Genomic DNA, 24,575 nt, shown 5'->3' with positions numbered 1-24,575 from the left:
AGCTCCAAAAAATGATGTCACCTGATGATTGACGTCACAAATTCACAAAGTCCTGATGCTCTGGTTTCCAGTTTAGGGAGACTGCCAGAGATAATTAGAATAGTACAATGTAGATTATGTCGATTCTGAGTGGATTTTTCCTGTTAGCCTCCCAAATGAATCCTGGGCCTCCCCTCACCCATTGCACCTAATTGACCTATCTCAAACCCTGCCCTCTTTCCTCCACCCTCCAATCACAATCGTCACTCTGAGGGAAGCGACAATTGTGATTGGAAGATGAAGAAAAGAGGGGCAGGGTTTGAGATAGGTCAATTGTTATTCTATTTTAAGAAAGGGTATTTTGGTACGATAGGCAGCGAAAGCAGTCTCGCCCAAAAACTCCTGCAGGTCTGTGCGTGCTACATAAATCCCGTTCCTGATAAAAACACACACGCTGAATCGCTACCACCTAAAATGAGTTAGTTAATCTTAATGGTGTGACACAGCACTACGAAATCAGGGGGGGGGGGGGGGGTCGCAAAAAGATACAAAATACATCATATTTATCATTTCTGTTAGTTACTTTTTTCACATGAAATAATGGATATTTGATGTCTAAAGCCCTCCTCCAATCATTAGTTAAGTTAAATAGCTTTCATTATTTTGAGTCAAGGGGTTGCAAACCCAAAAAGGTTGAGGACCACTGTCCTAAACTATCTGTTCTATAAATAGGACATCAGAGATCAATACACTTCAGTGTCTGTGTCAATTATTTTAATGGCAACAGGTGAAAATGGAAAGTAAAGACCACACGATATACTGTTTAGCCTAAAATGCTCAATCATGCTAAAGGCTCTCGTTTGGCAGCTCAGTGATGGGGACAAAAAAAACACAAGGCAAAATAGGGTTCATTCATTCCCAGTCCATGTCTTTCTTTCTCCAACAAATTATATTATTGTGGACATTTTCAAGGGATAATATGCAAGGCCAAACAAATCATTCCTCTTAGATCGAAAGTACATTTTTGGACCATTATAGTACAAAGACAAGTACTGAAAATAAACCTCACAAAATGGATACTTTTCCACAGAGATCTTTGTCTTCTTCACATGATCGACAGTAAAAGTAAAACACAAGGCAGACTCAGTGGTTTTTGTGGCGTTCCGAGACACAACTGGATGAAATCCACTCTGTGATTTCACAACTGGAAGAAATTCAATATGCGATTTCACTGCAACACGCTGCGCCGAGCTCCCAAACATTTCACATCAGGTCATTCCAGCCTTCCCATCACTCACTTAACCCTTTCAGGTGACCTCGCGTGTGCGATTACACATTTTCTTTGCGAATCGACCATTCCGACGACAATGTCACAACGTCTACTGGCCACTGAAAGCCATGATGTCACAACGTCTACTGGCCACCGAAAGCCATGATGTCACAACGTCTACTGGCCACCGAAAGCCATGATGTCACAACGTCTACTGGCCACCGAAAGCCACAACGTCACAACGTCTACTGGCCACCGAAAGCCACAACGTCACAATGTCTACTGGCCAGTGTAGCCACCAAAAGCCATGATGTCACAACGTCTACTGGCCACCGAAAGCCACGATGTCACAACGTCTACTGGCCACCGAAAGCCACAACGTCACAATGTCTACTGGCCAGTGTAGCCACCGAAAGCCACGATGTCACAACGTCTACTGGCCACCGAAAGCCACGATGTCACAACGTCTACTGGCCACTGAAAGCCATGATGTTTTAGAATTCCAAGGTAGAGTTCTGAGAAAACGTTAAAAACATACACCTGAAAGGGTTCATAATATGGGCTTTGATTTAGCCAATTATGGTGAAAGATGTTACATCCTCTTTTCTCCTTGAGTATCATCTACTTACTACTCTGCCCATGTAGGGGAAACGTATCCTTGTATGTACAGTAAATTCCGCCTATATCTTCTGTATGGGTCAGTTTACATAACAAAACGTATGTTCCATCCAAGGTATTTAAAATGGGGCCCTGTGTCGCTTCTCCAAATGTTTTGTCTTTACTATAAATCCCTCTCCTGCCAAATGCTCTAAAAAGATGAGAGCCTGAGATCGTGTGCAACAGGTTGTGGAGCGATTGGGAGAAGTGATGGAAGGTGAAAATAATATAAAACTACCAGCATAGAATATGGAAATAAATGTCTCAGAAGAGATGGTCACAGAGGGGGGATCCTAAACCTGCCATCATAAATATTTGAATGAAATAGCGAAAGTGAAAAAAAAAAAGAAAGAAACAAAACAAAATACAATCTGGAATTTACAGTATGTAAGAAAAGAGCGTGAAATGACCCGACCGGGGGGGGGACAAACATCAAAACACTGACGTCATCATTCCTGAAGTTGAAACCGCACACCCTGTACAAAACAAATGGTATCAATAGGCACTTTTTTTCTTTTTTAAATAAAGGTATTTTCTTTTTATATAATTTTTTCTTAATTCGTTTTCTTTCTTCTTTTTTTTTGTTTCCTGTAACGGCACCAGCACGGCAATGATTCTGAAATCAAAGCATGCCGGGACAACTGGCAACAAGCAAGTAAAGCTAAATGCATTCTGGCCCTTGAAGTCCAGCTGGGAAAGTCAGTCCTCTGGGAGCTGAAGATGCATATAGTTGTTGAGAGCTGGAGGACTGGTTGGCTCCATACAGCCAGGGAGGCATGGGGGACTGGTTGGCTCCATACAGCCAGGGAGGCATGGGGGACTGGTTGGCTCCATACAGCCAGAGGCGTGGGGGACTGGTTGGCTCCATACAGCCAGGGAGGCGTGGGGGACTGGTTGGCTCCATACAGCCAGGGAGGCGTGGGGGGGGACGGGGGTCTTTGAAAGGTGGAGAGATAAGGAAGGGTCCAAAAGGGGGGGTGTTTACGATGACTTCTCTTTCTTCGCTCTTGGCGAATCAGCTCCGTTAGAACTTACACCGTTTACGCCGTTGGCTGAAAAACAAGACAACAGGTCAGAATGGGAACCATTGGGATGACTGTGTTGTAAATGATGAAGTCGCGGTTCAAAACGCTGTTCCCATGGCTAAAGAGAACAATCATTTCTTATTTTTGACAGCATTCGCTCTCTCCCCCCCCCCCCCCTGCAAATCATAGTATTTTGCAATAGTCATGGTGCTTTTTAATTTTAAATGGTATATTCTAATACAATTTGTTGCGTTTAGACGTTCGTGCAAGTACCTTTTTTAACTAACCTAAAATTAAGTTAATTAACTTACAAATGTTACGATTTGTGTACCGGTATATATATATATATATATATATATATATATGTGTCGGCGGTGTAGAATCCATACCTTCGCGTGGCTCCATGACAGTTTACCTCAATATAAATCGCTGTACCTCCCAGCCCCTATGCACAATGTTCTGAGGAAGGGTCGATTCTTTGGTAAACGGATCGAGTGATTACTCTCCATCCTCACCTTTGTCCTTCTTCGTCTTGCTCTTGGGTGGAGCTGGTTTCCTCTTCAGTGCCTGGGCGTGAGCATGCTCTCTCCACCGCCGCAGCTGGAAGTTGATGAATTTCCACATCATAAAGGCTTGAGTGATGCAGATAGCAGCCAGTACCGTGATCCTATCAGAGAAGAGCAGAGGAGGGAACACTCAGGGCAACAGTACACATCAACAACGCTGACTACAGCAGGGCAATAAGGGACATATCATGGGAAATAGAATGGCTCCCCCCCCCCCCCATTATCAATACTGGGGGACTGACTGTGCCTTTGAGCGACATTGTACTTATTGTATGCCTATTCTTAAGTCTGCATGTTTACATTGCACTACTTTTATACCTATTCTTATGTCTGCAATTTATGCATTGTTTTGTATTCTGTCAATTGTGTGCTGATTTTATGCCTATGTTAATTGTATACTAATTGCTGTGGGGCACTCTGGACTGCGGTCCATGTGTGGGGGAAAAAAAAGTACTATATAGATAGTTATTCATATTTATTATTGTTATATTGTAGAAATGTGTGCATTGAAATGTCTGTAAAGTGTCGATGACATTGAAAATGAGGATGACCTCACAATCGTCTTTTTGAAAATAAATAAAGGTTTGATACTGTATGTCACAATATCTGCTTAGGTACAGAAAATAATACTGCATGGTAATAGGAAGTGTGAAGTCAAACAGAGTCATTTTCAATTCACATTCTCAAATCATTAAGAAATGACTTTTGTAAGAAATCTCACTTAATATTTGACTCTTCTTTTTTACATTAATTTAGACGCCGATAGATGATACACAATACATATTGATATATTACCCAGCCCTACTACTGGTTTAGCTAGATAAATGTAATGGTTTCCAGTGTCTCTTTTACTGCATCAGATACAAACTAGACATGAGGCGCCAGTGGCCAACAGCGGCTTTATCCCACAAACGCCCAGAATTCTCAATCCACTAAGGCTCAGACCACTTATCGATAATTATCGTTAACTGCGTGAAAGTGGCATCACTTATCGATTTTTTTGCACATGTTTTTTATTATTATTTATTATTAAATACTTTATACTATACTAAAATACTAGGTCTTGTGGCATGTTTTTAGTTAAAATATCCCCATTTCATGTAAATTCAGTTGAATTGCAACTCTGCACTGTGCATTCAATATGCAGTGCACTCCTCCATCACATCCAGAGACCACCGACTGTAAAATGAGAAGGATCACTGTGGTCGTTTTGAATGGGGAAATATGTAACACTAAAGATGGCGGCAACAACAAATAATTGCTGGAAAATAAACATACATTTGTTGTTTAAATAATAAATAAAAAAATGTTAAAAAAAATATATATATATATGTGTAAATAAATATATAATAATAATACTAATAAAAATATCTATATTTATCGATAATTTTGTCCCGATTTATCGATTCTTCCAAATGGCATATCGTCTCAGCCTTACAATCTACCTTTTGTGACCATACCATAATTTTAGCTGTTGAGAAGTAGTTAATGTTTTTGGTTTCATGAGAATTATGAGAAACTCCATAGGCCTCCTTGCTATGGTAAGGAAAATATATTTGTCATGTTTGGTGGAAATCGGATCAGGAAATACACTAATTTGACGTTTTGGCCTGATGGCGGTGTGTTTCTCAACTGGTGGGTGGCGGGGCCATTTTGAGTGGGTCGCGGATGTGTGTTAAAAATAAATTAATAAAATAAAAAAGTAAAAAGAATTTTTATTTTATTTAATATTTATTTTTATATATATTTTTGCACTACCTATCTTTGTGAAAGTGGCTTCTCAGCTCTGGTCCAGCTGAAGACAAAGCAGAGGAACAGATTGGACATTGAGCATGACCTCAGAGTTGCTTTGTCTACCATCACCCCAGACTTTGAGACTCTTGTCAGGAGCAAACATCCCCAGTTATCCCATTGGTTCCCTGGGATGTTAAGCTAAGAAGTCTGCTAAGAAGGATATATTATTTATTATTATTATTATTATTATTATTATTATTATTATTATTATTATTATTATATTTCATTGTGTTTTTAGCCCTAGTTACACTTTTGTTGCAACCCCAGTTATCCCATTAGTTCCCCCAAACTTACTGTAGGTCTGTTATGTTAAGCTAAGAAAAAGCTAAGAAGCATATTATTTATTATTATTATTATTATTATTATATTATTATTATTATTATTATTATTATTATTATTATTATTATTATTATTATTATTATTATTATTATTATTATTATTATTATTATTATTATTATTATTATATTTCATTGGGTTTTTAGCCCTAGTTGCACTTTTGTTGCACTTTTTTGTGTTTATTTCATGTTTTTAACAGTGCATGAAAGATTGTGTATTACTGTAACAAAAAGAAAATTGAAATAAATCATAGTGGTTCAAAAATGTGGGTCACGACTTAATGACTAAGGAAAATGTTGGGTCCCAAGGCTAGACCAGTTGAGAACCACTGCTCTAGAGGAAAGGTCATGGGGTCACCAAAAGCAATAGGGTTCTTCCTCTTGTCATGAATGTGCACCGGAAACTTTCGAAGATTAGATCGAAAGGTATTTGAGATACACTTATTCTAAAATGTAAAGTTTCACCTGATGGTGACACTAGAGGAAAGTCCATGGGGTCACCAAAATGAATAGAGTTCATCGTATAGGGGTACTGAATGTGTACCACAAATTAGAAAAAAAAATTATGATGGCTATTTTAAGTTATCATGTTCACAAGTAGCATATGAATGTTTGGCCCGATGGTAGCGCTACAGGAAAGGTCATGGGGTCACCAAAATAGATAGGCTTCTTCCTCCAGGGTTCATAATGTGCATCGCATTTTTTTTTAAGATTCAACTGAAAGCTATTCAAGTTATTAATAACACGAAAAGTCTGCTGCGGTTGGAGTAAATCCATAATATCTCCGATATTCAATACCGAATATATACCGGGAATATAATAAAAGACTTGATAAAAGTTGTGTTGCTCATAGCCATCCAAACCAAATAGAATTAGTCTCCAATGCCCATATAAAAGATCAATTACTAACCCTTAACGTCCTTCCAATAAACACAAACCGTTGCTTTTTATTTTAAACACACACTTACCGAACAAACAGCACGTTGAAGTTCCCTGCAGCCAAATCCAGGCCCGTCTGCTCAGCCGTGGCGAGGCCGAAGCCCACGGTGAGGACGGACAGGGACAGAGTGAGCAGCCTGCCGAGGACAAACAGGACCGCCCATATGGTGAACCTGGGGACAGGACAGACAGGGACAGAGTGAGCAGCCTGCAGAGGACAAACAGGACCGCCCATATGGTGAACCTGGGGACAGGACAGACAGGGACAGAGTGAGCAGCCTGCCGAGGACAAACAGGACCGCCCATATGGTGAACCTGGGGACAGGACAGACAGGGACAGAGTGAGCAGCCTGCCGAGGACAAACAGGACCGCCCATATGGTGAACCTGGGGACAGGACGCGTCTATTCTTTTACCAACGGGTTTCCAGTTCCACGTTCTGCGATCTGATTGGCCACTGACGTTTCTGGTGCGATATGATTGGCCACTGACGTTTCTGGTCATGCGACATGTGCGCCCAATCGCGTGACGCGCCCATTTCCGCCTCGAACAGCAGCAAACTACCTAACGCCTAGTTTATCACTGGTTAAGCTTAGTTAAAGGATAACTCCACTATTTTGGGAAATTTGCTTATTTAACATCTTCCCTGGAGTTAGACAAGAAGATGCATACCTTTTTTGTCTCTGTGCATGCATTTTAGCTTTGGGAATAGATGCTCCGTTAGCATAGCTTAGCTTCATCACTGGAAGTGAGGCAGGACAGTAGCCTTACAGTGCCTTACAGTGTATTGCAAGGTCTGACATTGACCAAACTTGATATGCATGACCTTGGTGGGCTCTAGGTCAACTCCTGAAAAGGGGGTCAATGTCAGACCTTGCAATCAAAAGTTAGGGGCGCACTGAAATTATGGCAAGGGTTATTAGCCCCCTAACTTTTGATTGCAAAGTCTGACATTGACCCCCTTTTCAGGAGTTGACCTAGAGCCCACCAAGGTCATGCATATCAAGTTTGGTCAATGTCAGACCTTGCAATACACTGTAAGGCACTGTAAGGCTACTGTCCTGCCTCACTTCCAGTGATGAAGCTAAGCTATGCTAACGGAGCATCTATTCCCAAAGCTAAAATGCACGCACAGAGACAAAAAAGGTATGCATCTTCTTGTCTAACTCCAGGGAAGATGTTAAATAAGCTAATTTCCCAAAATAGTGGAGTTATCCTTTAAGGTTAAGGTTAGTTAGTAAGTTAGTTAAGGTTAGAGTTTGGAATCAGGGCAGGTGTTCTATTGTCCTGCTCTAAGACAAACTCGAACCTTAACCAACTTCGAAAGAGTGCCTAAGCTTAACCGGTGGCAGAACTTGCCGTCACACGATTGGCGCGACCAGAAACGTCAGTGGCCAATCAGAGCGCAGAACTCGAACGTGGAACTGGAAATCCGTTGGCAAAAGTATTCAGGCGGACAGGACAGACAGGGACAGAGTGAGCAGCCTCCCGGGGACAAACAGGACCGCCCATATGGTGAACCTGCAACACACACATAACCCTTTCACTACCACACTACCAAATGGTTAACCCTTTCACTGCGACAATACAGGAGGTTAACCCTTTCACTGCCACACGACAGACTGTTAACCATTTCACTGCGACAATACAGGAGGTTAACCCTTTCACTGCCACACGACAGACTGTTAACCCTGTCACTGCCACACAACAGATTGTTAACCCTTTCACTACCACTACAGACTGTTAACCGGCAGTGAAAGGGTTCACCGGCAGTGAAAGGGTTAACTTAGACATGATTTTAAATCTTCCACCTGCTATTTGTAATTGTTTTCATAATTTAATTGATCGTTTTTATTGATTACGCTCACTTATCTTTATTTTTTTATTGTGTTTTCCTTTTGTTTTTATGTATTTATTATTATTCGTTGTATGATCTGCATCCTTGGAAATAAGGGTCATCATCAGTGCTTTTCAGAGTTTTTAAATAAAGGTTTGAAATAATGAATGAATTAATATACACAAGGAGATGACCAACACTAATTTTACTATATATAAATATCTTAAATTATTTTAACTATTTAACTATTAATAGTATTCCATTACATAACCACCACAGACATCTTGGTAGGCAACAGGTGAATGCAATAAAACAACAGGTGATTATAATTAAACAATGAGCCAATGAGCTTATGTCATTGTGTCATTTTGTTAGTAGAGAATATCACAAATATCATAAAAATTTAGAAGTATGAAACCATATATAGAGGGACAGAGATGAGATCAATAAGAACCGCTGTTTTAAAAATAGTATCCGTTTTCCACAGACAGTGAAACATGTTGCCATTTGTTGGCCAAGCTGCAAAGACAGAACTTTGTAGATTTGTCACAATTGTAGAAAAGCTGTGATGCGTGGTCCTGACAGAGAGCGGATGCTCAATGGCCATCGGGAACGGCACTCTGATCCCATTATCTAGGGCTGCTTGATTATAGCAAAAATCATAATCCGATTATTTTTGATTGAAATCACGATTATTAAACATGATTACTCATTGATTTGAGAACATCATATGACAACGGTTGAATCTGTTTTACCCTTCTTCTCAACCAAAGGCCGTCTTTCTGTCATCTTCTACAAGTTACCAAAGACGTTTCAAAATAACTGGAGAGACACGCCGTGGCTCCTCCCTCCTCCCTCTCAACACGAGCTGAAGCTACTGTTTGGGGGGAGGGGCGCAGCGCTGTGATGAAAGAAAGGTGCGCTGCATTTACAACACAAGACAAAATGATAAACGATCAAACTGGACTTCTCGTCGTACCTTCCCACAATCAGCCTCTGGACTGAGAGAACGGGGGTCATGGATATAGAGGGCATCCATATTACAGCCTCCCACCGCAGAACAACAACTCTGTGCAGCGTTGCATTGTGGGACTCCTCACATGACATCACGACCGCTTTAAGAAACTCCACCATTCACTGGATTGTTAGAGTGCTGTTTATAATGACAAGTAATTCCTTTGTCTGAGAAGCTGTGGGGTCTAACGGTGACGTCACCCCAAGGCTGTGGCCTCATGGCCCGGAGCTCTGCTCTTCTTTGAGGACTGATAATGCTGTATTTAATGATCGACTGGAACATACTGAATGTTACAGTATTGTGATATGATGTTCCCATGACTATGATGAATTAAGGATACATTTAGCATGATACAAAAAGTACACGTGAATCAGTGAAAGAGAGAAATTGAAAGGCTATTTACTTTGTCTATGAATATTATTTGCATTATTTTGCAAGATTGAGAGATCCTTCAGATTATTTACATTAATTGATTTCCTGTTTGTCGATTCATTAAGTATCCATTTTTGCCTATTCGCCACACACACACACACACACACACTCACTTTAAACAAACAACTCACTGCAGCACCCACTTTACACACTTTAGAACACCTAAACACACTTTATATTTATTGGTAAAGAATTTGCACTACAACCCATACCTCATTACGCCTTACTGTAAATTGTACCTCATCCCATTTCTGCTTTGCACTGTATAGTATATTGTATGGTAACTCAGTTACTTCTAGTCTGCATTGAACATTGTACATATGTACATACTGAACACTTGTGTCTACGTACTTGACTTCTATTTTATACTTGCTATACTTATTTTATTTTATACTTATCTATTTTTGTCTAGCACAGTCTCTGGAGCGTAACAGAAAGAAGCATTTTGTATAAAAGTATTCTGTACTTCTGTATGACAACTAATAAAGAAACTTGAAACTGCAAGTGGTTAAAGTGGAACTCTGTCTGTGTCCTCAAACCAGACCAGTCATCTGACTGGGACACCATCATTAACCCTGCGCCTGCCAACACGTACCCGAATATATATATATATATATATATATATACACACTAGGGCTGTCAAAATGAATGCTTTAATTTGAGATTAATTTAAATTATTTAAAGCATTAAAATAAATTAATCTAGATTAATCTATGGAGTGAAAAATCATCAATCTTAGCGCCGCAAATATAAGAAAGAGGTCTAGCTGAGTCAATGTTGATGGTTTTGTTGAACATTTGTATTTCACAGGAGAGAAACTGTATTCAAAGAAAGCTATTCAAATAGTCTTTGAATCTAAATATACTTTCTTTGTGTTGATTTTATATTAATTCCACGATTTTACTCAAGTAAATATCTGTTACAAGCTTCGGTCTTATGTAGAAAAATGCAATTTTTAATCTAGATTAATTACAGAAATTTGTGAGATTAATTAGTTAATTTTTTTGTATCTATTGACAGCACTAATATATTATACATATACACACACCACGCACACCATAACCATATCCTTACAGGAAACCTCACACTTTGTGGCTTGACCGACAAGCGAGGACCCCTGTGAAAGGTCTGAGGTCCTTAACTTTAAAACCCAGAGAAAGTGAGAACTCACCCAGTCTGCCTGGTCTCGTTGCTGAAATAGACGAGCCGGGACACGTGGAAGAGTACCTCCACAAAGTAGTGCAGTACCAGCAGGACCAGACCCAGACGGTTCAGACTGAAACACAGACGAGAGGAGAGAGATATTATTCACACACGTCGTCTGGAGACAGCAGACAGGAGACAGGAGACAAGATATAGCTAGAGCCCTGGCAGAGCCTTGGGCTGTGTTTCTGACTGCCTAGAACCCCCCCCCCCCCCCCCCCCCCCCCCCCCACCCGCTTGTAAGTTGTTCTTCAAGGTCGAGCAACACGGAAAGGAAAGATTTAACATGTCACAGACGATCTGAAGCTAAAGTTTCAGCTTGGAAAAGGCAGATGCCCTTCATCAAATTTTAAACAGGTCCCCTCACCGGGACCAATCCAGTCCCCACAGCACTCCCTCCTACTGTAGCATTCTGTCCTCATTAACATCGGTGATAAAAGAAAAAAGAAAATCCAGAATCAAGATTCTAAAAATCGATTAGCAAATTACAATTATAAAAAAAGAAAAAATGTTATATGGCTTGAACCTTTTCATGACCTTAAAACTATAAATCATTAGCTTGCTAAAGCCAACAGACTGCCTAGATTAGCCAGGAGATAAGACAATAATATACAAGCTTTGTAACATGAAGGTTAAGTAAGGGATAATGTATACTCGGTCATTGTCGCAAAATAATTGACCGACGCGGAGTTTAAAATACAGAGGCGCCTCGCCGAGGTGTTTTAAACGTCAGTGAAGGTCAATTATTTTGCGACAATGACCGAGTATAGGCTATACATTATCCCGCTTATTACATGGCTAACTTACTAACAATATACCTACCGTAAATTTCGGACTATAAGCCGCACGTTTTTTCCCCATTTTTCGACCCTGCGGCTTATATAACGGTGCGGCTTATATGTGACTCGACATGACCAAACCCGAAAATGTTAAAATCTAAATATTGCTTTTTTGACTGCATTGAAATGTTATTTATCTGTTCCCTTATTTGCTCAACTTAATACAACTTGTAAATGAGTTAATTCTTGTTATTTGTCCGACAGTATTGTGTCCCAATGCTAATTACATATGGTAATTAAACATTAAAACACCTGCGGCTTATAGTCCAGTGCGGCTTATATATGTACACATCATTCAATTTAGCTGCTGCGGCTTATAGTCAGGTGCGGCTTATAGTGCGAAAAGTACGGTAATTCATTTTACAACATCGACAAGACGAGATCAAATGCGCAGTTCTGTTCTGTCGCTCCCGCTGTCATCGCGGCTCCGCTGTCATTGCCGGCAGCTTCGCCAGCAGCCAGCAGGTGTGTCTGATTGCACTGATGTCAGTGGGCTTGATTGGTCCAGCTGCGCACAGCGGTCATTATTGCTCGGCAGAGGTCCGTTATAGAGTAATAACGGACCTCTGACGAGCGCTATTGACCAATCACAATCAAGCATTTCGGCGAATGTTAAAACGCCATGTAATAATAGCGGTTAATCTAGCTGAATTGAGAATACATTTTAAATAGGGATGTTCGATATTGGCTTTTTTACCGATACCGATATACCGATATTGTCCAACTCTTAATTTCCGATACCGATATATGCAGGGTTCCCCCCCCCCAAAAAACGGAATAATTTCAGGTAAAAAAAATAATAATAATCAGAATTTGTTCTTACTTGCTTGCCTGGGTAAATAAAGGTTAAATAAATGTAAAAAATAAAAAAAAATAAAAAAATTTAAACAGATACCGATAATTTCCAATATCACATTTTAATGCCAATATCGGTAGGCCGATAATATCGGACATCCCTAATTTTTAATCAAACTTGTGACCCCAAGAAACGAAATTTAATTGTGAGATTCCCAAAGATTTCCACCCCTATTAATCACACATTAGCAGCCAACTTCATACATATACGCTACGCCACTTTGACACACAACCACTGTTCAATCTTGGTTCTTTCATAAAGCCAAATCAAGAAAGTACTGTGTAATTCCATTACAAAATAATATTAAAGTTGTATCCCTTTTTATGTTATTTTATCTTGAGGCAGAATATAAGGAGGAGGGTACCCAACATTTTAAAACCTTTATTCTTTTTATAAAATAATTTAAAATTCACACTTTTTCCTTAAATTACCCCATACGTTCTTATTTTTGGCCTGGCAGCTGGCAGCCTTTAGAATAGATAGCGCCCTGGGCCTGTATGGCCTGTCTTTTTCTGTTGTGAAGCCCTTTGAGCTGCAGTTTCTGTATGAAAGGTGCTATATAAATAAAGTTTATTATTATTATTATTATTATTATTATTATTATTATTATTATTATTATTATTATTATTATTATTATTATTATTATTATTATTATTATTATTATATATGATGTGTGCCCTGCTACTCCACACAGTTCTTACTTCAGAACGTAGGCGCCTGCGATGTGGACCAGGTATAGGGAGATGTACACAAGCTGGCGTGGAATATCCTCCTAAACAGCAAAAGACAAAGCATGTGAGGCCAAAATCCTGATCTAAATATTTATGATGGTACAAAATGTGTGTATATACTCTCTCTTCTATTGTCTGTTTTTATTATTACGGAGCGGTACAAGCAGTAAAGAGTCAGTCAAGAGTAAAAGTCTGCATATGGATCTGTGAAACAATGCAAATGTAAACAAGGAAGTCAAATAGGAAATGGCCCTGAGGTAAAAATGGAGGCCATGTCATCCTTGTATTCTAATGAGTTGGATCCGCAGCTAACACGCACACAGACACGCACGCACACGCACACACACGCACACAGACACGCACGCACACGCACACAGACACACACAGACACGCACCTCTTCTGCACACCCACCTTCTTAGTCTTCTGGAAGTAGAGTTCTGGCAGAGCATGTAACCAGTAGCCCAGCTGACAAATGTAGTAGAATTTCATCTGGAATCTAAATAATAAAATATAAAACATTTCAAAACAAGCCGTTTTTGCTAGATTAGCCACTTTGGTTAAACTCTCAGGTTCCATACGATACATGCCAAACGTGACCACACAGTCCAACACACGTGCCATTCTGAACGCCTATGCAAATCTGAGCTTAAAAAGGCAAATTACCACAACGGCTCCTCGCTGGAGAAGATTAGTGATTTTATTTTATTTCTTCTTTAAATCGAGACAGTAGGAATGGTGAGAAGGAGACGGAGCAGGGGAGACAACAACACACACTCCACACACAAGCACACATGAACACACACACTAGGGCTGACCCCTATTAATCGATTAGTCGACTAATCGGTCAAAAGGAGCCGTAGTCGACTGGCCAACCCCTTAGTCGAATATAATATATATATTTTTTTAAATCATTCTTTTCAAAAGAAAAGAGGCCTAGAAGCGTGGCTAACACTAATGGCACGCATACCAGAGGCTAACTGCCTACAAAAACAGGCACAGAGGCACTGAAAGAGGATTTCACCCATCTAATGAACACACTAGACTAGACAAATATCAAGATGTATCCATCAGTGAACCAATTGCATGCTTCAGTCGACTCCTTCAGACATTAAGCACCCCCCACAGCCCAAATGGAATGATAAAAAAATAAAAATAAAAAATGTGTCGACCAATAGTCGACTAACGGCAAATTTTGGCCAATCCTAGTCCACCATCCAAATACTTAGTCGGGGACAGCCCTAACACACACACACACACAAACACACTACAGGTCACTTTAGGAAAAAGCAAAGGTCACTTTAAAAAAACATAACTGTATGTTTTTGTATAGTATAGTGAGTATAGTTACATATAGCATAAGTGTATATTGTATAGCATATTGTATAGTAGTGTATATAGGACTCATTACCTTCAATTTGTAAGCTTAGCATTGTATTGTATTTTTATCTTAGTACCTTTTGTCATGTCTATCTATTATCTATTCTATTTTATTCTATTATTATTTGTATTTTCTTGCACAATCAAGGCGGGCATGGCCACCTTCATTTCACTACATGTCTTGTGTCTGTATGTGACTAATAAATATCTTGAATCTAATTTTGACAGCTCACCATCACCATCGTCCCTGTCGTTAAGAAATTCATGTTCATAGGTGTATAAAAAGTGTATGTTTTGGTAGATCTCAGGTAGTGAAAGGTTAAGTGTCTGTAGTGTGGTAGTGAAAAGTTAACCGTCTGTAGTGTGGTAGTGAAAGGTTAACCTTCTGTAGTGTGGTAGTGAAAGGTTAACCTTCTGTAGTGTGGTAGTGAAAGGTTAACAGTCTGTAGTGTGGTAGTGAAAGGTTAACCTTCTGTAGTGTGGTAGTGAAAGGGTTAAAGGAACACACCAACATTATGGGAAATGCGCTTCTCCAGAGTCAGACAAGAAGATAGATACCAGTTTCCTCTCTGTGCGTTCAGTAGAAAGCTATCCGGCTGCAGGCTAGCCTAGCTTAGCACAAATGAATGGAAGCGGATATGGACCGCTAGCTTAAAACTCTGGGAGAGGTGTTTTTGTCCAACAGCTAGGCTAGTAGTCCGTATCCGCTTTCATTCATTGCAAGCTAGTATAGCCGGATAGCTTTCTACTGACCGCACAGAGAGGAAATTGGTATCCATCTTCTTGTCTGACTCTGGAGAAGACGGTAAGTGCATCCCATAATGTTGGCGTGTTCCTTTAAAGCACTGGGACAATCTCCAGTAATGACGAGAAGTTAAAATTACACTGGTATTGTCCTTAGTAACCACTAAATCTATTCTGGGGACAGAAGGGTGGTTCTATAATATATATTAGACAGAAGGAGCACGTTCAGTGTTAGACTAAGACTCCCAAGATGTAGCACTGAACGGCACAGGAAGTCCTTCATTCAGACAGCCATCAGACTTTATAATGCATCACTGTGCCTCACTGCATCACTGAGCACAGGGTGACAGTACTATCTTCCTGGACTTTTACTTTTACTTTTAAACCGACATAGTACAATTTAACACTTATTGTAAATGTCTGTATATTTAATATTAGAATAACATAGGACATGTATATCACGGACCGTATTTTATTCTTAGGCTTATTTTTATTCTTATTTGTAACCTTTGGTTTTGTCTACCTAAATGTTTACCGTTTACTGTGAGCGATTTGTAGTGCCAAATTTCCCTCGGGATGAATAAAGTATTTCTATTCTATAAGCGTATGCCCGTTGCCCATTTAAAAAAAAATGCCAACACATTTTTGTGACTGTGGAATAAAAGCACATGGCCTCTACTAGACACATGGCTTTACAGTTTCCATTAGTGTATACTGGATACTCACGGCATCAGAGTATGGGGATATCCCTCCCACAGGCTGACAGGGTTGGACAGGAAGTTCTCCTAGAAGGGGAACAGATCATACGTTGAGCTAAGAACGCATGGGAACATGTGCGCCGAGTGCCTCCTTGCATGTTCTACACTCACAAAAGTATGTGCATCGTACTACAAAAGGTTCAGAGCTTACTGTTCAGTAAATAGTGCATACTATACATATACAACATACTAGCTGTGCAATTAGAAGGTTTTGATTGAACATTTTAATGAACAGATGCAGAATGGGTACAGTAAACAGTACAGCTCAATACACACAATTGTTAAGGGGATGCAGACCAGAGAAAGACTTTCGTCTTGTTTACGTCAGGGTCCCCCATTTTCCATTCATAATGAGAGGGTATACAGTCAGTTTCGCCCAAAAGAACAACACACAAATGATGCTATAGCATGCCAGCTAGTTTGTTAACTTTTTATGTTTGTGTAAAATTCGTACAAAATCTATGTTGCATACTGTGGAATAATCTTAACATCCCATTGTCTGATCAAGACAATAGCCCAAATCTCCCACCTGGGAGGGACAACGGCCCCACTTCCCCCAGGCAGCCTCCACCCTGGACAGCCTACGAGACGCCTGGGTGGGTCCCCTGAGCTCCCTCAGTGTGGTGGTTCTGGTGGCGTCAATGGGAGCACAGTCCTCTCAGCTAAGCTTACTGATCTCTCGGTTTGTATTTGACCCATGTGTTTTACTAATACATTTATATGTGCACACCTACTGGACTATTACTTGCCCACCGCATTGTTACTCATTCTAATTAGTGTATATAATTGACCACATCTGCCCAGTTGTACAGCCCTGGCCTATTCTTACTCCATTTTTTTTTTTACTTATAATTGTACTATATTCTATTGTGCTATATTTAATTTAGTTGATATCCCAAATAATTGTATTCAACCTCTTATGTACAGTTGTACAGCCCTGGCCTATAATTAATTTCATAATTACATTATTCTATTGTGCTTAACTTAGCTCATATTTCATTTTAATTTACTCCACCTCTTTATTGTATTATCTGTCTGTTAACGTCTGTCCGCTAATGTCGCACCGATAACGTACAAAACTAAATCCTTGTATGTGAAAACTACTTGGCAATAAAGACCTTTCTGATTCTGATTCTGAACTATATTATATAATTGATTGATCCGGTTCCACCACACAACACATTATTTGCAGACCAACAGATCACATAGTGAAAATTGCATACAAACAGTATGTATCATGGAGAGTTGGGACACAGCCATTGTTTTTGATAGTATACTAGCTCAGTGACTGGAGCTACTGTACGTACAGAGAGCAGGATGCTGGTCCCCCAGCCGAAGGAGAACAGGTAGAAGGCGCTGAGCTGTCCGGACTCATTGAACTTGCTGTGTTTGGTCTTGGAGAAATGCATCTTCCTGTTGATCTTCTGCACAAATACAAGAGGAGTGAACAACACAGATCCAGGGTTCCCACAGACGTTGCAAAATGAAATTCAATGACTTTCAAGTACTTTTCTAAGCACTATTTTCCATTTAAAAAGGATACAATTCACTTTTAAATGCTTGAAAAGAAAATCGGATACAATATGTATGGCTTAAAACCAATGTCCGACAATCAGTTACACTTTAGATAAAAAAAAGTATATTTCTTGATTCAGAACTATTTTATCATGGATGAACAAAACTTTCATTGCGAATGGTTGATTTTAATTGCAAGGACTTTTTAAGCACCTTGTTAATTTGTTTTGCTGTTTTAAAGGAATGCCAGGCCTTGACTTGTTTTTTGACAAACCAAGCACTTTATTAAGCACTTCAAGGACCTTGTGCGAACCCTGCAGATCTCTGGAGGGTGATGGGAATCTGGGGTGTGTGTGTGTGTGTGTTTGCGTGTGTGTGTGTGGGGGGGGGGGGGGGGGGGGGGGGGAGTTTGAGGACAAAAGGAGGACATGTTTGACAAGTTATTTTGGTATCAGGGATATGGTTAGGGTTAGTTAGGAATTAATGTAAAGTCTATGTAATGTCCTCACATTTCACATTTGTGTATATTATGTGTGCGTGTACGTTGTTGATGTATTGGGTGTTGTCGTGTTTGTGCATGTTTGGTGTCTTGTTTGTTTGTTTGTGTCGTTTGGGTGTGTCTTGTGTGTTTGTTTGTGTCGTTTGGGTGTGTCATTTGGGTGTGTCTTGTGTGTTTGTGTTTGTATTGTGTGCGTGCACTACTTACATCCAACACATACTCCTGAATGATGGCGTGCATGATAATGGCCACTAGCATATAGAAGAAGACTGTAGCCAGGTCCTTGATACCATGATGGAAGTGGTTCACAGCAGTCTCCTCTAGGCCCTCTGGGACACACACACACAACACAAACACACACCCAAACAACACAAACGAACACACAAGACACACCCAAAAAGCACAAACATGACACCCAATGTCAACAACGGCTGAAACTTGTGTATCCAATAGGGGTGTAACAATGCATCGATAATCTAAATGCATCGATTCTAATGTGACGATTCAACTGCATCGATTTGAAAATGTTAGAATCGATTATAATTGAAATTAATCAATTTAAATATTTTTGTTTTTGTATTGTTTTTATTGACCTAGTCCATTCATGCTGAGTGAATCAGTTCCCCCAGCCACATTTGTGTATTCAAATTTTTTTTGGGGAATTAACTGATAGAAAGTTTATAGAAAATGTATCGAATCGTAATAGAAATTAATCGTTGTGAGGTCGCATCGTTACACCCCTAGTATCCAACCTAACAAATGCTAAACTGACCAGTTAACTGACAGACATAATAAACAAAATATGCAGCCATTTGAAAATATATTCTATTAATTTAGAATTTCCTTGTTAATAAAGGATAATTAGCAGCCTTTTAAAATGTAAACCATATACAGGGCATTTTGGAATGTCAGTGTACACATGGATTGTCTTGCAGAGACAGCAGAGTTTGAGACGGCCTAGAAAATTTACCAAAAAAAAAAAAAAGGGACATACAAACATCCATAGATCAAAAATTTACTACAGGCTACTGTATCTTTGACAGTTTTTTTCAAAGGTTCCTCATTGATTAAGTACACAGAATGTGATGCAGTCGCTTGTAAAACACCATGAATAATTAGGCAGAGCCCTACAGTATATTATGTGTGTATTCAGCATTAGCAAGATTGTGTGCATTATTCCGCACTAGCAGATGACAGAAAGAGAACACGCTTCAACGCTAAATAATTAGGGCAACAGGGCGGCTGGGTGGCGCAGCGGACATTGTGCTCGTCACCAACGCAAGAGACACCGGGTTCGAATCCGGCTGTCGGCGTTGCCTCCGGCTTGGGCCGGCCATCATACTAATTGGCAGAGTTAGCGGGTGGGAAGTCGAAGGGTGGTAATCTGGACGTTGTAAACAGCGACTCCTACAGGTCGGTTGGGGCGCCTGCACAGCAGAGAGAGGAAAATGGCGTTGGCAGTGTGAGCCTCCTACACGTTACTCCTCGCCAAATGAGAGTCCGCGCTGGCAGGTGAAAAGATGTGACTGGCTGCCTCCACATGTATCGGAGGGGACATGTGATGCAAGGCTTCTATCCTCCCTACAACCGGCCAGTGGGGGGCACATGCGAGCAACGTTCAAGACAGGGGAGGGGAGAATTGGCATGGCTAAATTGGGATGGGAGAAAAAAATTTAAAAAGGAGGAGAAAAAGTGGAGAAACTTCTTTTTATAATAATTAGGGCAACAATAAGCAAATCTTGCATGCTAAGCAATCGGTAACAATAACAGATAATCTCTCACAAATTACTTTGCCTCACAGCTGCTGTTCTCAAAACTTTTTTTTCATGTCAAGGACCCCAGATTTATATGCAATAGACCAGGGACCCCAGATTGATATGTAATAGACCAGGGACCCCCGTTTGAGAAGGGTTTGTCTCAGGGGCCCCCATCTGAGAAGATATGTATTGTTGGGTAGAACAGGAGATAATAGTGGAGAGATAGTGAAAGGTATGAATAAAGTCATTCTTATACGTTCTCTCAATGGGCTAACTTCTAGCAAATAAAATATGAGTGAAACGACTATTACCCCATTTAACTGGGGACCCCCCCCGACATCCCCGAACCCCACTGTGAGAACCGGGAGCCACACAGAAAGTCTCTGAACAGCTACGGTGCGTTCTGCACTAACTGGCTCGTGCAACCGCACAAAAGATATGTTGCGCGTTTATCCACGAATATGGAGAAGAAATGTACATTCACAACGCATGCATACACAGAACAAAGAACAGCTGTGTGTGCGCATTCACTGCTGAGACCTCGCAGTGGTGCTACTTTGACAATTGCTATTGTTTTCTACCAATCTGTAAATGAGTTACTACAGTGATATGCCAGTGATAAGGTCTCCGAGATAAGAATATGTGCAGCCTGACTAACATCTACACAGCTATCTGCACGGCCCCTCAGCATCTAGTGTCGTACCTCCAAGACTGTGGTTAACTGTAACAGGAGTCAGGCGAAGGAAATGTTAACCTTGAGATAAACAGGACGTTGAATTGAGAGGCCTGTATTACACCTTAGCCCAAATTTGCCCGGCAGCACCACCTTGCCACGAGAGAACTTTATAAATCAGACGGACTAAATATAGCTCTGAAGAGGGGGGGGGGGGGGGGGGGGGGGAGCTCTCAAATGGGATTGTGTGAGGCCACATAAGTAGAGCTCTAGAATCCAAATGACAAGCTTCCAGGGAGACGGCTCCAAGGGATTGCTGCGTGTGTAACATCTCTGTCTAACCTCTTCTGTCGCGTTGGGCCACGGAAACCGTGTGAGAACCGAAAAACGAAGAAGTGTTATTATGACGAGGAGATGGCTCACAGTGATAGTTCTGCTTTTTGTAACGCTAAAGGTGGCGGTGACAATGAAAACGACACGCTACAAAACTAAATATTTCAATGAAGTAGAGTGAAATTCTAATTTACTGCATTTTGAGATGAAATGTGAGTTTTGAAGACGTCTAAAATTAATAATGATCTGCTAAAACGCTGGGAATCACACAGGGAGTGGTTGCTATGGTAACTAATGACTCTGGCAGAAGGTTGCCATGGTAACTAAGGACTCTGCGGCAGAAAGCAGTGAATGGCGCAGGCGTAGAAGCTGGTCTATGTGGGGAATCACAAAATTCTCCCTTTTGACCAAATCAAACAACATTCTGTTTTGTCAGTACTTTACCCGTGATTTCAAAATATGAAAGAGAAACAAGTATGTGTCTGACAGATTCTTGGAAATGGTCAACTTGCCATTCAAAGAGACAGGAGTCGGGTATTGTTAGTCCCTGATATATCAAGATGGCGACAGAGTGCAAACCAACTTCTCTAAAAACAGACTTTGATGTACAAGAATAAGAAGCTACATAATGTCTACATATTCAAACAGTAAGCCTATCTACATATTATATTGTCAAACCATGTGTACACATTTGTATTGTAACAGGCCATGACCTACCGTTTGCAGAGATGGTGACATTGTATTGGACAGTTATGAACAGCACTGCAACCTTTGAAGTGACCTATATAGAAAGAGAGGGGGAAGTTTATGAATAATCAAACATGCAAGGTCTGAAGACACACCAAAATCATGTATGTGATTGTGCTAGCTATAGCCTTCTAAAACCAACAAGTGGAACAAATTCCATGTTGGCTATGTGCATGCAAAAGAAAACATATTTATTAACTTAATGATTTTGTTCACAACAGTCTTCTTGCATGACACAACAAACACTATCTGGTGATGGTTGCTTCATTTGTTACAGATATTGAAATGCCGATCCTTGCATTTTGGCCCTTCAAGATCCCCTGTTGATTATTATTATGCCTGGCACCCATCCAGAAAATGATCAAGGGTGCGATTTGAATTAGCCTATTGTAATTCTCGTGACCCGTGTTGAAAATAAAGCCATATCGGGTAGTATGGTAGTTAAGGTCATGCTATAAAAGATCAGCTTAGAAGAAGCATCATAATTTGAAGTCGCTAGATGACTACAAAAAAGAAAACTGCATTTCCCATGATGCGTCAAACCCTCAAAGACGCCACTGGGCGCAGATTCTCAGTGAGGATGTAAAAAATACACTTGAATGGAAAAAAAAATAATAAAAAAAAATACATTCATTCGAGTGGACTTGGGGCCCTGCTGCTAAAGGAATAACACAATATCTATTACGGACACACGAATCCCCTGTCTTATCATCTAAAGTCATAGGACGGGGGGTTTTATCAATGATCTTTGAATCCAAAAACACCAACTTACTACGATGACAGCCCTCGGAGCCGCTGCGTGATTGTGCCACGTAACACATCTTTACGCATCAAACTAACCGTGTGTCGAGTGTTGCAACAATGTAGCAGCTGCGTAACGCTTTACATGATCCTCCACTAAAACAACAACCGACCTGTGGTATTCATGCAATTACGCACACGACAAACATTTGCACACAAAATAACTTTGGCGTTGTATGTCCAGAGGAGCGCCAGGCCTGTTGTGGTAGAAGTATATTATTGATCCTAATAAACCAGGCAGATGGAAGATGAGAGACCCAGTTATGCTTTCATTCATGCACTAAACATATTCATGCATATTATAAACGATATCGAAAGACCATAAAAGGCCGTTGTGGACAGAAAACTTTGCGATCACACAAGAAGAGAGGAAGTAGTATGAACAGAATAGATCATCAGAGACAGCCATGTCAGTTCACCCAGATGGGGAGTTGTGTGAATTCGGCATCATCTCTCTGCAAGAAGGCTGATGATCCCTTCGGTGTGTGCCAAGCAAGCAAGCATGTCCAATAATGATCTGCAACGAGAAGACCCATTCACAACATGTGGACTAGTCTGGACTCACCTCAAACATCAGTCCGAGCAGGAACACCATAGCAACACAGGAAACAATATCTGCATGGTTCTGGATCACAAACTCATGGCTCAGCACCGGCGGGTTCTTGTTGTTGGTCTTTTTTCGGACACCCATTTTCTGACCTGATTGATCCAAACCCCAACTTCCCTGGGGCGCGGTGGGGAAAAGGAATACTAATGTATTTTACCACGTATTCTGTGTTGTCGATCCGTCCTAGAATACAGCTCAAAGCTCCCCCTATGTGTCTCACACAAGCACCACGGAGCAGGCAGTCAGCAATTGAATGGCGTGTCACTCTTGTTCTTGTGGGAGGCGCCAGAGAGTTACGCGCTGCGTAAAAGACGTTTTTACGCACAGACGTAAAAAAACACCGATCGGGGCCGTTTGTCGCCCCCTGCGTGTATGGAGTATAAAGAGTATATTATGTCAAGTGCTTCTCAACCTGGGGGGGCCTTCTTTAGGGGTTCCCAGAAAATGGGGAATAGTAGTTTACTTTCACTATTTCATTTACTATAGAAGTGAGCCCATTTTACTTTACTTTTAGGCCTTTTATTCCTTTCGGAACAACATAGGCCATTGATGAAAAGTGTCCACCCCCGTCTGTCTTGTCTTGAGCCATCCTCTCTCCAGCTGTTTCCACGCCAGTCCCCTCGTCTTGAGTTCCTGCTCAGTGTCTCTTCTCCAGGTATGGAAGTGAGCCCATACAAGTGGCTATTTTTACACTTTCCTCCACCAAAAGCATCTCAGATGGAGGTGCATGAAACAAAATCTTATCAAATGGAGACCAATATGGTCCTGGTCCTTGACACAGCAAAGGTTGATAACCTCCTGTAGGAGTTGAAGGCAATTGTCCATGATATATGAATAGATTAGAGTAGATTAGATTTGATTAGATTAAAATGTATTGTCATCGTACAGCACAAGTACAGTACAATGAAAAGAAGTTGGCATCTAACCAGACTGCAAGGTAACAGGAAAGTACATAACAATATACAGGGCAGGTGTGTAATATGCAGTGTATAATATATACAGTAATATACAGTGTAACATGTGATTAAATGGAATAACAAGGCTACTGAGTAAATATGTTCATCTGATGTATGTACAGTATTCTTATGTACAGTGATACAAGTATAAACATAAGCCATACTGGCCAGTGGTATAACTAATAAGAGTAGGTATGGTATATAGATATAGATATAGATATAAATATAGATATAGACATAGATATGGATATGAGGGTGTTGACAGAGTGCTATGGGGCGACAATAATATGTTCATGAGGCATGGTTTCTATCTTTAGCCATAAACGGCAT

At 40.5% G+C, this 24,575-nt stretch overlaps 1 protein-coding gene across 1 annotated transcript; it reads right to left on the bottom strand.

Annotated features, from left to right (window-relative positions):
* Positions 1–736: 736 nt before the first annotated feature.
* tram1 (translocation associated membrane protein 1) lies at positions 737–23,538 on the bottom strand. The gene is made up of 11 exons (XM_084325636.1): positions 23,248–23,538; positions 21,852–21,915; positions 18,579–18,700; positions 17,665–17,781; positions 16,326–16,384; positions 13,890–13,974; positions 13,448–13,518; positions 11,020–11,124; positions 6,595–6,738; positions 3,447–3,598; positions 737–2,958 (listed from the first exon to the last, which is right to left on the bottom strand). The coding sequence occupies exons 1-11, from the start codon at positions 23,371–23,373 to the stop codon at positions 2,888–2,890; spliced, it is 1,116 nt and encodes a 371-aa protein (XP_084181762.1). The 5' UTR covers positions 23,374–23,538; the 3' UTR covers positions 737–2,887.
* Positions 23,539–24,575: the final 1,037 nt, after the last annotated feature.

Source organism: Notolepis coatsorum (genome assembly GCF_963971535.1).
Source record: "Notolepis coatsorum genome assembly, chromosome: 12".
In the NCBI taxonomy this organism is placed as follows: Eukaryota; Metazoa; Chordata; class Actinopteri; order Aulopiformes; family Paralepididae; genus Notolepis; species Notolepis coatsorum.
This window is presented reverse-complemented; position numbering and strand designations above follow the sequence as displayed.